General features: G+C 41.5%; 1 protein-coding gene across 1 annotated transcript in view; it reads left to right on the top strand.

Annotated features, from left to right (window-relative positions):
- The window catches only part of RAB31 (RAB31, member RAS oncogene family), a 129,063-nt gene that overhangs the window by 60,999 nt on the left and 55,298 nt on the right, over window positions 1-12,766 (top strand). Inside the window, exon 3 of the mRNA XM_042962336.1 lies at window positions 2,869-2,950. Within this exon, the coding sequence (XP_042818270.1) occupies window positions 2,869-2,950 (82 nt within the window). The remainder of the gene's footprint in view (window positions 1-2,868; window positions 2,951-12,766) is intronic.

Here is a 12,766-nt window from a genome sequence, read left to right as displayed (position 1 = left end):
CCTGAGCCCAAGTCAGACGCTTAACCGACTGAGCCGCACGCCACCCAGGTGCCCGTTTCTAAGATTTTAAAGGCATGAACTTAGTTTTCTAAGCCTGAAAACTTTTTAAGGGCAGGGTTGATGTATTATTTATCCTCGTGCCTAGAATATATTGAGGAATGAATGAAAATCTGGCTTACATCAGAGCTAAAACAAAACCAAGGGTGTTTATGGAAAGAATTTCTAAACAAAGTTAAAGGGTGAAGGTTAAACCAGAAAAAAATATTATTTAAAATATACTATTATAAGAAGTAAGCATAAAGTACTCAAAAAGTGAATAAGAAAAGGGTGAACATCCCAACTGAGAAGTGGGGAAAGGTCACGAACTAAATATTTACAAAAGAAAAATACAAATGAGCAATAAACACTAAAATGACGTTCAAACTTATAATAAGCATAATAAAAATGGGAATGATGTATCATTTTCTCCCAATCATGCCGGGAAGGACTTGAAAGATGAGGATTGGCTGGGGAGAAGGTCATCTTCTACATGGTTATGGGTGTGTAGGCTGGTCTCACCCACAGGGTGTCATGTCTGTTTCTGAGATTAAATCTAAGGAAAGAGTTGTATAAGGACACAAAGATGTAAGTAAAGGTATTTATTTAATCATTGTCATATCGTGGAAAATAGGTGACGAAAATTACCTTCAGTGGGGGTAGTGGATAAAGCCATAACGTGGTGTAAAATATTTAGTCATTTTAGGGGTGCCTGGGTGGCTCAATTTGGTTGAGCCTTCGACTTGAACTCAGGTCATGATCTCACAGTTTGTGAGGTTGAGCCCCACAACCGGGCTCTCCGCTGTCATCTCAGAGCCTGCTTTGGATCCTCGGTCCCCTCCCTCTCTGCACCTCTCCTGTTCGCTGTCTCAAAAATAAATATTTAAGAAAAAAAAGAATATTTTGTCATTTTAGATAATGATGTTGATCCATATTCACAGAAATGGAAAGGGGTCCATGAAACATAGAGTGGAGGGGAAATAAAATGTATACAGAGTTTGATCAATTATGGGGTAAACTTTGTATAAAAATAATTTGGAAGGATGTGTACCCACTTACTAGCAGTGATTGTGGCTAGGTGCTGACATGGCAGTTGATTTCTGTTTCCTCCTTTGCTTTCATTTTTTGAGTTTCTTTTTTGTGATGTACATATACTGCTTTTATAATGGGAAAAGTAACAAAGGTATTTCCTTTTTTTAAACATGTTTACTCCTATCAGTAGTCCTTGCATATTTTAAGCACTTTATAAGAGAAGACCTCATAGGACAGTCGTGGTTTTGGTAAGATTGGGTCACATCACTTAGAAGAATACTTAGAATTTCCATTTAGTGCGATCGTAGGTTGATAAATAGAACTGTTAACTTCTGGCGTGTGTGTGTGTGTATATTGTGGGGGTCGTGTGGGAATTGCAGGGACATATGCTTTTCTGCCTGGGACACGTGTAGTTTGCCTCGTAGTCCTGGGGAAAAGTAGGAGAAGCTGAGGAAACCTGACTGGCGGGGGGGCTGAGTGGTGCAGGGCTGAACTTCGTACTGGATACGGTGGTCGGCTGGGCCATGGGACGCAAGAGAAGACAGCCAAACACCTTAACCCTAAAAACTCTACTGTGTCTCTCCTGGGAATAAGAACATAATGAGGACACCGTTATCACACCTGGTGTGATAAATCAATTAATTTTGATTTAATGATAACATATGACAGATAGTCTAAGTATAAATGTTTCCAATTGTCCTAAAAATGTCTTTCAAAGCTATTTCCCTCCTAATTCCAGATCCAGCCAAGAGGCATTTGGTTGCTTTATCTCTTTGTGTTCCCTGACTCTAGATGGTAGAACAATCTCCCTGCCTTTTGTTCTGTTTGCTTTTCATGACTTATTGAAGCATTCAGGCCGGTTGTAGAATGCTTGTAGAATTCTTGTACAGTGTTCTGCATTCTGGATTTGCCTGATTTGTTTCTTCCTGATTAAATTGGGGTTAAATTTTGGCCAGAATGCTGCACAGGTGATGTGTTCATCACGTCAGGAGGTTATCACGTCTGGTTGCCCCACTGTTGGGGATACTTGTTAGTTTTTGATGAAGGGGGAACTTTATCTCACAGAAAAAAGGTCAAGGGCGTAAACTTTCCACGTATTGTATCTTTACATCTTTCATGAACATGAAGGAAAAGCTTATTAACGAGAAGTATACAAAAGAAAGTATCAAGTGTTTCATTTTCTGCTGAGAATTTCAAATCCTTCCTTTTTCTTTCTTTTAATGGAGAAAACATATATATTTGGTAAGCCACCAGCCTTTATCCCTGCATGTATAGAAGCAGGGTGGGAATGAGATATCGTATTTTATTAGTTGTAGCTAGTGTTGGATGCATAGCATAGGTGAATATATAAGGCGATTTTCTGTTTGCGCCATTGCAAGGCCCAAAGTGTGACTTGCCCAAATATTAGCTGCCCTTGTCACTCTTCATTGTTGTGATAATAAGTTTTTAAAATCTGAGGTTTTATTTTTTTTCCTGAGATTTGGGGCATATTACCTAAGAACAATTGGACATATTACCTTAGGGCAGTGTTTTTGGGAACACAGTGATTTGAATGCATTCTTTGCTTTTTTAAAGAAGTTTTCCTTCCCTAACCTAAACCTTCAGCTGGACTAACAGAAAATGTAGAATTTGGGGCCGGGGGTGGGTGATAAGACTCTAACAGCCCTTCTTTCCTCTTGGTGGCCCCAGGAGGGAGCTTACGGGGTCTTGCTGAGGCAAGATTAACTTGTCTGAACCAGGAGCCTTTGTGAAGATTGTAAGGGCACCTGGTAACGTGGAGATGTTGATTCTCTTTTTCAGGGCATCTTTTATGACCAAAACTGTGCCTTGTGGAAATGAGCTTCATAAGTTCCTCATCTGGGACACTGCTGGGCAGGAACGGGTAAGTGTACGTGGTTGTTGGCTTTCTAGGGAAAATACTGAGCCTGGTTCCTGAAGGTTTATTTGTATTTGGCAAGATTCTTGGTTGCAAGCGACCAGGAACCCAGCTTCTGTGATTTGATCAAAAAAGGAAATGTGCTTTTCCACGGTGAAAAAGATGTATGGGGGTGGCTCTCTTGAGGTAGGGCTGAGTTCAAGTCCTCCAAATGTATTGTCAGAGGCACCCAACTCCATTCATATTTCTTTGCTTGCTTACCTCTAGACTGGCTTCATTTTGAGGCAGACTCACCTCCTTCCCTTCCCCAAGGGTGGCCAGGATGGCTCCGTCGGTGACTCCACGCCGGTATTCTGCCACCTGAGCAGTCCCACAAAGGACAGTACCTCTTTTCCGCGAGTTGCGCCCCATGTTTCAGTGCCTGTGGGTTCTCACGGGCCGGGTTTGGGTCACGTGTTCCACTCTTGAACTTGACGCTGTGTAGCAGCATTCAAGGGATATTTGGCGCTCCTATTTGTAGAGCCAGGTAATACACTTACCCCTAGAGGTAGGGCTGCCATCAGCCCCACCTGAGCCACACTGGTTGGAAGTCTAGTAGGCTTAGTTACCCAAGGAAAATCTGGGTTCTTTTACTGTAAAACAGGCCAATGGACATCGGTTTACCAGAAACAGCCAATGACTTGTTTCTTATTCTTTTTTTAATATGAAATTTATTGTCAAATTGGTTTCCATACAACACCCAGTGCTCATCCCAACAGGTGCCCTCCTCAATGCCCATCACCCCCTTTCCCCTCCCCCCTACCCCCCATCAACCCTCAGTTTATTCTCAGTTTTTAAGAGTCTTATGGTTTGCCACCTTCCCTCTCTGTAACTTTTTCCCCCCCCTTCCCCTCCCCCATGGTCTTCTGTTAAGTTTCTCAGGATCCACGTAAGAGTGAAAACATATGGTATCTGTCTTTCTCTGTATGACTTATTTCACTTAGCATAACACTCTCCAGTTCCATCCACGTTGCTGCAAATGGCCAGATTTCTTTCTTTCTCATCGCCAAGTAGTATTCCATTGTATATATAAACCACAGTTTCTTTATCCATTCGTCAGTTGATGGACATTTAGGCTCTTTCCATAATTTGGCAATTGTTGAAAATGCTGCTATAAACATTGGGGGACAAGTGCCCCTGTGCATCAGCACTCCTGTATCTCTTGGGTAAATTCCTAGCAGTGCTATTGCTCTCTTATTCTTAATTCCTTTTATGTGCTGAAAATATTTATGGGGAAGAATATTTAAAAAGCTTATGTTTTTAGATTTTAATGTTTATTTTTGACAGAGAGAGAGAGAATGAGCAGGGGCTGGGGGGCAGAGAGAGAGAGAGAGAGAGAGAGACACAGAATCTGAAGCAGGCTCCAGGCTCTGAGCTGTTCACACAGAGCCCGATTTGGGCTCATGAACCTTGAGATCAAGACCTGAGCCCAAGTCAGACACTTAACCCGCTGAGCCACCTAGGTGCCCCTTGTGTTTTTAGATTTTAAAAAGTGAGATAATACCAGCACAGACTGTCTATAATAGGATATTCATATAATAACTAGGGTGTATATTATCAAAGTCGAAAAGGGTGGTCAGGGTAAGTGACACACAGGGATTACCAATAGCCTGCCTTCACTGGGAGCTTTCAGGCTGCTCAAAACTTTCATCGGAGCTAATGATCACGTAGTAAAATAGTAAAATGGTCCAAGCTCACGTGGCACCTTCTCTATCTACCCTGTTTAGATAATATCACTCCCCCCTTTTCCCTCCCTGCTCCACTCCATTTTTCTCCGCAGCCCTTACCACCTGCTAATATGCTATTTAATTCACTTACTGATTCTGTTGATTGTCTCCCTCTCAAAGGAAGAGAATCGGGGTTCGGGATAATGCAGCATTTTCATTATCTGCTCCTAACAAATCAAGTGTGCGTTTCTATAATTTTCACTTCCTATAAATCCCCGTCCCAGCATTTGTCGATTAAGGCTACTCAGGTGTTCAAGATTTCTTTCTTCTTAATTAGGACGAATCTCGTGGCCTACAAATGCTAACCTCATTAGAACATCTTCTATTTTGCTGCTAAATTGAGAGCACCAACTTGCACACACGAAGCTGCTGCCATGAGCACCTCTTTAACTCTGTGGGTCAGCCGTGCATGCTGACTCCCGAAATGTGGTGACGAATCCGAGGAAGAAATGTCTGCTCAGGGATCTCTTCTTTACGTATCTACCTCTTTACATACTATGTATGCGTACTTGTAGTACCTAGATCTGCTAGGTTTTTGGTTTGGGGGGGGGGGGTTTGGTTTTTTGGTTGTTATTTAAACTGAAGCAGAGGCTTTCTTGCTCCCATTTGTACTTTTGGCCATGAAATAGTTGCTTTTAATGTGCATAATAACTCAGTTTTACAAATAGCTGGCTTCGTATTAGAAGTATTACTGTTTCTACGATTGGTGGGTCATTCCTAAGGGCTTGCTATGTTTCGTGCCCTGTTCCGAATGTTTTCCGTGTACTAATAACGCACTTAGCCCTCTCACGGCACTCTGACGTGGGGACTATTTTCATCCCTATTTATAGGTGAAGTCACTGAGGGGCGGAGAAATTAAGTAACTCGTTCAAGATCACACAGCCAATTAGGCGTAAAGCCGAAATAGGAATCCGGCAGTCTGGGTCCCAAGCTTTGCAGCTCTGTTCCGCTAGAAAAATCACCCAAAAGCCATGCGGCTGAAAGTGAAGTTGGCCAAAATCCCACCACCCAGATATTTGCACCGTTTTTTTAATTTATTTTTTTAGTTGAGGTATACTTGATGTACAATATTCTGTTCATTTCAGGTGTACATCGTAGCGATTTGATATTTGTATACATTATGAAATGATCCCTACAAGAAGTCTAATTTCCACTATTGATATTAGATGATCATTCTTCAGATGTCTCACTATATGTGTTGATAACTTCATATTAAAGGGGTCATGATTCTTTATAACCTGCTGTTTTCACTTGATAATAACGGTATTCCTGAAGAGAGATTTCTGTACGATCTAAACAGAGTATTTGACATTTCCTTACCTATTCTTTTTTTTTTTAAATTTTTAATGTTTATTTATTTTTTGAGAGAGAGAGACACACACAGAGTGTGAGCGGGGGAGGGGCAGAGAGAGAGAGGAGACACAGAATCCAAAGCAGGCTCCAGGCTCTGAGCTGTCAGCACAGAGCCTGACGTGGGGCTCGAACCCACAAGCTGTGAGATCATGACCTGAACCAAAGTCAGATGCTTAACTGACTGAGCCACCCATGCGCCCCTCCTTACCTATTTTAATATAATATTCAAGTGTTCGACTGCTTTTGATGAAATCTGATACTCTAAAGTGACGACTGTAGTTTGTAGCTTGACTCACTGACCATCTCAAAGCAAAATAGCAATAGAAAATTTTTCGTATGACCATATTTCTAATTATTCTAATTGCTTTTCCTAAAATTTGACTGTTAGAGGTTATAGGCATCTGTGACTATATTGCTGTCTGTAATTTTAAAAGCATAGTATTGTATAGATTATTATATTATACATGTTATATATTATATGTAGTATTATTGTGTTAGTGCTATATGTATTCGGAGTATTATCTATTATTATAATGGTTAGTATTATAGGTGCAAGGTTTGATTCCATAGTAGTGCTTCAGGGAAGAGGGACTGAGTTTTGGATGATAACTTCAGGTGGACGCTTTTTAGAATCTAGATTTGTGGAGAGCGGGTGAAAAATGTCTGTTCAGCCTTTGTGGTCATCGATCCCTCTAACCCTCAAAGGCCTGATTTAGTTATCCTCAGACTGTCCTTGTCTGGTGTCCCTCTGTGCAGTCTCGCATCTCTCCAGTGATGGCAATTTTTCAATCATTTTGGCAGCTTGTTGCTGGATTTAATCGTGCTTGTAATGACGTTACCTAATGTTGGAGCTAAAAATACATTCCCTGCTGCTGCTTGTGCCTCATGCTATTTGTTCTGTCTCATTAATTGTTGGAGTCCAGTGCACTTTATTATCCCTCCTTATCTGTGTAGAAATCTGCTGCTGTTCTACTAAGTCTGTGTAACTTTAAACAAACCAAATCTCTTTGGATTTATGGTTTCATAATATAAAGACATAGACTTCTGTGTCCTCAAAGGGGGATAATGCTCAGGGCAGTGCTTTGCATCAGTATTTGTTTACTTGTGGGACGATTCAACCAAGTTCTGCCTAGCATACACAATATTAACTCTGGACTATATTTTGGCACAAATTCATACTCTTGAAAAATTACTTTTCCGTCAGAGCACTGGAAATGTAAAAGGATCACTCTCCTCCTCCTTCTCTTCGTAGAAGGGAGTGTTCATTCCTGATAATGCTTTTCATTCAACCATATATGACGGCCATCTTAGGATTCTTTCAATGGCAAATGCTAATCCATAGACTGCCTCTGTAAGAAAGTGTTTGAAAATTTAATCATTTTCAATTAACCAGATGATTGCTGAGTCCAATTTGTTAGAAACGTAACGTTTGGAAGATTTGTGCTTCCAGTTTGTTGCAACCAAGAGGGGTGTCCAGGGGGCGAGAGTGCCACTGCCGTGCCCGTGTTGCAGTATCAGTGCGGGCTTTTGGGGGTTTTCATCCTTTCTTCCTGGAATGGGTGGTTCTGGCTTCTGCTTTGTGCCAAGCTGTGACAAGGACTCAACAGTAGGTTAGCAGATGCCTCTGGAAGGATGTACACAGGAGCGGAAGTGGTCCCAGGGGAGAGAAAGGAATTTATCTGCCCAGCTTCGTCCTCCTGTCTCCCACTAGTCTGGGTTTGGGATTCTGTCCCAATGTGGCAGCACATCCGGATATCTTTCCCGTTGGGTTTCCTTTTGACTCCCTTCTTTGTTTTTCCACATAAACTGGAATATCCTCGTTGTTATTAAAAATGCCTCATCAGTAGGAAATGCAACCTTCATGTTCTAGTTGTTTGCTTCCAAGTCATTCTGTTTTTGCTTTAAAACACTATCACAATCCATAAGATAACTCCCTTAAAATGTTGGTGTCTTGGAATAATTTCAGGCTTCATTTTCTTGATCTGATCCATCAGAGCAATATTACTCTAAGAACCTAACATGAACAGATATTAACATCATCTTATTCTCTTGTTTCACTGGGGTTGGCTGTCTGTCCACCCTAGTGCCTCAGTCGTAATGGTTGCATTTATAAAATTTGGGTTTTAAATGCACCACGGTCAAATTCCACAAAGGTGAATTGGTAGTTCTTTTGTCAGAATGAAAACTCTCCCCTTACTCTACTTAACACATCTTAAGTTAAATAGATTGACTTCTGAAATCAAGCTCATCGTTATATATTTTTTAAGATGAAATTGGAGAACACACATACAGACTAAAAAAGAGCCCCCCCCCCCATTTACCAGGAATTATGGAGCTTTGAACTTAACAGTAAAAATGACATGATGCAAAGATTTGTGTAGGAAATTATATAATTTATTACTACTGTCTTTTTTGGGTTATTTATTTATTTTAGGGAGACAGCGAACAGGGGAGAGGGGCAGAGTGAGAGCAGGAAAGAGAGAGAGAGAGAGAGAGAGAGAGAGAGAGAGAGAGAAACCTCCAGCAGGCTCCACGATCAGCATAGAGCCTGACGAGGGGCTCAATCCCACGATCCCTGGTATCATGACCTGAGACTGAGGTGGCTCTGTTTCAAGGTGCGGGTCTGTGCGCTGGCAGGGGGGACTTTGCTTGCTGTTCATTCTGGGGTTAGAGAGACAACAGCTCCCCGAGGAAGCTCTTCTCAGGCAATACAGAAGCATGAGGGACAAAGGGCAGACGTGAGGCCTCTTCATGCTAGGGTTAGAATGGGCACATGTCACATGGCCTACATCCCATTGACCAAGGCAAGTCACATGGCAGAGCCCGAAGTCAAAAGATAGAAACATGGCCTTTAGAGGAAGTGCAAATACTACATTGGCATAAACAGGGCATGAATTCACGGAGAAGTGAAGAATTGGTGGTCATAATTTTGTCTTCTGTAGGCATCTGGTTCTCTTGCTTTGTGTACCTTGGAGGCTCAACTTCTCCCAGCCTGGAACTTCTTTTCAGACATCTGCCTCTATCTTTTCCCACTGAACTTTACTTTTACACACTCTATGGTATTTTACCCAAAATGAATTTCCTGTTAAGAAATCTGAAATTATAGAAATGTTTGCCCCCTTGTGGCTTTTAAAATACAGTTGATCCTTGAACAATGTGGGGGTTGGGGGGTTGACCCCTCGCAGTTGAAAATCTATGTATAGCTTTGGAGTCCCCTAAAACTTAACTACTAATAGCCTACTGTTGACTGGAAGCCTTACTGATAAGCAGTCAATGAACACGTATTTTGTATGTTACATGTAATATACTGTATTCTTACAATAAAGTAAGCTAGAGAAAAGAAAATGTATTAGAAAATCATAGGAGAAGGGGCGCCTGGGTGGCCCAGTCGGTTAAGCGTCTGACTTTAGCTCAGATCATGATCTCACACTCCGTGAGTTCGAGCCCCACGTCCGGCTCTGTGCTAATAGTTCAGAGCCTGGAGCCTGCTTTGGATTCTGTGTCTCCCTCTCTCTCTGCCCCTCCCCTGCTCATGCTGTCTCTCTCTGTCTCAAAAATAAATAAAAACATTAAAAAAATTAAAAAAAAGAAAATCGTAGGAGAAAATGCGTGCATAGTTCTGTACTGCAAAAACATCTGCATTTAAGCGGACTTGTGTAGTTCAGACCCGTGTTGTTCAAGGGTGAGCTGTATATTCATTACTTCCTGGTGCCTGAGATGGTCCCTCTCTGTGTTTCTGAAAACAGCCCAATGAAGATAGCTGTGGTGTGAAATTCTCTGTTTACCTGTTCCTCTGGAACTCTTTTCCTGTTCACTCCCTCACCTGTTCTAGACTCGCTCAGTGCTTCATAAGCTTCTTGTTTTCATTGCCCAGTTCACCTCGGAAGCCGTTGAGCCATGCTTTCATCTTTTTTTGGATAATCCATCCTGGAGTTCTAGTGGTTAGAAATAAAATCATCTGATAAATGTTTTTGTCTATATTTGTTTCTGTGTGGATTATCAGCATGTAGAGTACTACCTCTAGTGTTTTTTTTTTTTTTTGAGAAAAAATTTTTAGTTTATTTTGTTGATTTTGGAGAGCAAGAGTGTGAGTAGGGGAGGGGCAGAGAGAGAGAGAGGGAGAGAAAGAATCTCAGGCAGGCTCTGTGCTGTTAGTGCAGAGCCTGACGAGAGGCTAGATCCCGTGTGAGATCAGGACCTGAGCCGAAATCAAGAGTTGGACACTTAACCGACTGAACCACCCGGGTTGCCCCTTACCTCTCTTTTTTAAATACAGTTTTATTGAGATGTAATTCACAGACCATAAATACACGCATTTAAAGTGTACAGTTCAGTGGGCTCTAGTATGTTAAGATTGTGCAAGCGTTGCCGCAATTAATTTTACAACATTTTCATCGTCCGCAAAAGAAACCCCGAACCTATTAACAGTCATTTCCCACTTCTTCCTGAGTCCCCCAGCCCTTGGCTGCTTTCTGCCTGTAGATTTGCCTACTCTGGACATTTCATATAAATGGAATCATACAGCCTGTTTTGTTTTGTTTGGTTTTGTTTTGTTTTTTTGTGACTGGCTTCTTTCACTTAGGACAATGTTATCGATGTCCATCGACATTGTAACTTGAATCAGTGCTTCTTTCTTTTTCGTGGCTGATTAATACTCCACTGTATGGATGCACTACATTTTGTATATCCCTCCATCAAGTGATGGACATTTAGGTTATTTTCACTTTTTGGCTATTATGAATAAGCCTGCTACAAGCATTCATGAATAAATTTTTGTGTAGATAGTTGTGTTTAGGAATCGAAACAAAATCTCTTAGGAACATATCTAGGAGTGAAATTGATGGGTCATGTGGTAACCCTATATTTAGCATTTTGAGGGTCTACCAAACTATTCTCCAAAGTGGCTGCACCATTTTCTGTTCCTACCAGCAATGTATGAGGTTCTCGTTTCTCCACATTCCCACCACTTGTCTTTGCCGAACTCAAGGCTACAAGGATTTACTCCCGTATGTTCTTCTAAGAGTTCTATAGTTTTAGCTCTTACCTTCAGCTCTATGATCCATCTGTTGTTACTTTTTGCATATCTTACAAGGAAGGGTTTTCCACCTCACTCTGTACGTTGATATCATACAAAATCAGCTGTCCCAACACGATTTGTTGAAAAGACCATTCTCGGCCCAGTTGGTTTTCTCAGCACCTTTGTTGATAATCAGTTGACCACAAATGTGAGGGTTTAATTCTGGATGCAATTCTATTTCTTTGATCTAGTTTTTACCCTTCTGCCAGTACCACATTTCCCTGATTGCTGTAGCTTTTTGGCAAGTTTTGAAATTAGGAAGTATGAGTCCTTCAACTTAGTCCTTCTTTTTCAAGATTATTTTGCCTATTCCATATCCCTTGCATTTCCATAAGAATTTTAGGAACCGGCTTGTACATTTTTGCAAAAACCCCAGCTGTATTTTGATAGGGATCGTGTTGAATCTGTAGATGAATTTGAGGGTTACCTACTCCTTAAACCTTTAAGTCCTAAGCGATAAGCAAGTTACAAGCTGTTGTTCGTTTCTAATTGTGGACTGGAAATGCAGCCTTGACCTCTGAATGGTACCTAAAGAAAAAATTCTGAATAAAATATTAAATCTTTGAAATGTTAAAATGCATAACAAGTTCACATAAAACTGTACATAAGGTTATATTTGTGAAGTTATCACTTGCAACTTGCCAAACTTATCATTATATTCGAAATGTATTTTACTTGACTAAATTATTTTTTTAAAAGAAGGAATCTGTCTTCAAAATATTATTATTTGCAGCTGGTTTAGCTTTTATCAGCGCTATTGTCTAACCCGGGACCAGACATTATTACTTAATACATACTGACTCAAGATAAAGTGATATGCTGACACCCATTGATTCAAAGGCTTACAGTGACTCTCCTAGTGAGTGTACAAACATTTTTTTCCCTCCAATTTTGAGATAGTTCAAGCAATCCGGGCAATAATATAATAAATATATTTACACCACCCCGATTTGTTTAATCTTCCCTTGTTCCTTCTGTCCGAAATTTTCCCGGGAGCTTGGGTACCTGAAGAAGGCAAAGTGACGCTGGTGCCCTCTAGGAGCTGACGGTTTAGCTGCTCTGTTGAGACATTATGCTTATTCACCTCCTTTGGCTTGACCTTTGTGGCACCTACCAAATTGGAAAGGTTGGGTGATTGGACGACGTGAGCAGAGACAGCTGAGACACAGCCAGGCAGGGCCGTGGCCGAAATGCTGGGTCTCAGTGGGTCCCTGAGACAGAAAAAGAGAATGAAGGCGGCAGATAGAGGAGGTCGGGTTCAGCCTTGACAAACACCCAAAGACGCTTTTTGCCATCTTTCATTCTTTCCTTGGTCCCGGACTCTGTGGTTAAGGAAATGGTTCACTTTTCACAGACTGTAGCTAAAGTCAGAGGAAATTTTGACCTTTGGAAGTCCTTGAAGAATGGGGCCTCTCAGAAGCTCAGAATGTGCTGCTCTTTGTTTCTCCTCTGCTTGCCCTGCAGCCACTGGAAATACAGGCCCAGCTCCAAGTGGCGCCGGCTAGGAGCCGACAGAACACAGAATCTGATTCGACAACACACAGAATCTGCTCCTCACCCACTGCCGGAGGGAAACTGCTTCACTCTGTTGCACCTTTTCCTGCACCCACTCACTAGAGAACGATT

Source organism: Panthera tigris, chromosome D3, assembly GCF_018350195.1.
Source record: "Panthera tigris isolate Pti1 chromosome D3, P.tigris_Pti1_mat1.1, whole genome shotgun sequence".
Taxonomy (NCBI): Eukaryota; Metazoa; Chordata; class Mammalia; order Carnivora; family Felidae; genus Panthera; species Panthera tigris.
This window is presented reverse-complemented; position numbering and strand designations above follow the sequence as displayed.